Genomic DNA, 1297 nt, shown 5'->3' on the forward strand with positions numbered 1-1297 from the left:
TCCCAAGTAGCTGGGACTACAGGTGCCCGCCACCATGCCTGGCTAATTTTTTGTATTTTTAGTAGAGACGGGGTTTCACCATGTTAGCCAGGAGGGTCTCGATCTCCTGACCTCGTGATCTGCCCGCCTCGGCCTCTCAAAGTGCTGGGCTTACAGGCATGAGCCACCACGCCTGGCCAGGTTTTTTTTTTTTTTGAGAGGAAGTCTCACTCTGTCGCCAGGCTGGATTACAGTGGCATGATCTCAGCTCAATGAAACCTCCGCCTCCCAGCCTCAAGTGATTCTCCTGCCTCAGCCTCCCGAGTAGCTGGGACTACTAGTGTGCACCACCATGTCCAGCTAATTTTTGTATTTTTAGTAGAGACGGTGTTTCATCATGTTGGCCAAGATGGTGCTGATCTCCTGACCTCATGATCCGCTCACCTCTGTCTCCCAAAGTGCAAAGTGCTGTGATTACAGGCATGAGCCACCGCACCCAGCCTTACGTGGGATTTTTTTTTTTTTTTTAACTTTACAAAGGGTTTATTGGGTGTTGAATGTATTTTCGACTCAGCAGTATTTTTGAGTTATAATGGGTTTATTGGAATGTAACCCCACTGTAACTCAAGGAGTACCTATAATGTCTTCTACTGAGACAGAGGCAGCCATGGAAACGTGCTCCAGAGCAGATGCATAAACCATGAGTGGAAGGACAGAAATGAAGCCCCCAAAGAATAATGAAACACTACCCTTAATTTCTTATAAGCTTGCTTCCACTACCTACCTTAAGCCCTCAAATACTAACCCCTCCCACATCCACCCTGTTTCCAAACCATTATATACAGTAAGACCACATGGAATACTTACAAGGAGTTCAACTAAGCTCTTGGCACCTTTTCCAGAATCGGGACCAAACAATGTTTCTGTAGGTTCTGCAAACTGTGGTACATTTTTCCTATGCTCAAACCAAGGTAGTGGCTGCCCACCCTTTTCAGAGCTGCAACAGCTTTCAGGATGTGTATCTTTGGTCTTGTCACGGTGAAACACTGTGTGCACGGTATTTCCTGAGGTCTCTCGATTACCTGGATCTGTAATACAGCTTCCAAGTTTCTGGATCTGATACCACAGCAAAGGATTTCACAGGTAAAAAGGCATGAAATAATAGCAATTATTCTTTAAAGAAAAAAAAAAAAAAGCCAGGCACGGTGGCTCACACCTACAATCTCAGCACTTTAGGAGGCCAAGGCAGGTGGATCACTTGAGGTCAAGCATTCAAGACCAGCCTGGCCAACATGGCAAAACACTATCTCTACTGAAA

General features: G+C 45.7%; 1 protein-coding gene across 1 annotated transcript in view; it reads right to left on the minus strand.

Annotated features, from left to right (window-relative positions):
• The window catches only part of LOC105516276 (gametogenetin-binding protein 2-like), a gene marked incomplete at its 5' end in the record, with an annotated part of 3549 nt that extends 2433 nt beyond the window's left edge, over positions 1-1116 (minus strand). The window contains one exon of the mRNA XM_011948386.1: positions 847-1116. Within this exon, the coding sequence (XP_011803776.1) occupies positions 847-1116 (270 nt within the window). The remainder of the gene's footprint in view (positions 1-846) is intronic.
• Between the last annotated feature and the right edge of the window lie 181 nt (positions 1117-1297).

This window comes from Colobus angolensis, unplaced genomic scaffold (genome assembly GCF_000951035.1).
Source record: "Colobus angolensis palliatus isolate OR3802 unplaced genomic scaffold, Cang.pa_1.0 Scaffold2791, whole genome shotgun sequence".
Taxonomy (NCBI): Eukaryota; Metazoa; Chordata; class Mammalia; order Primates; family Cercopithecidae; genus Colobus; species Colobus angolensis.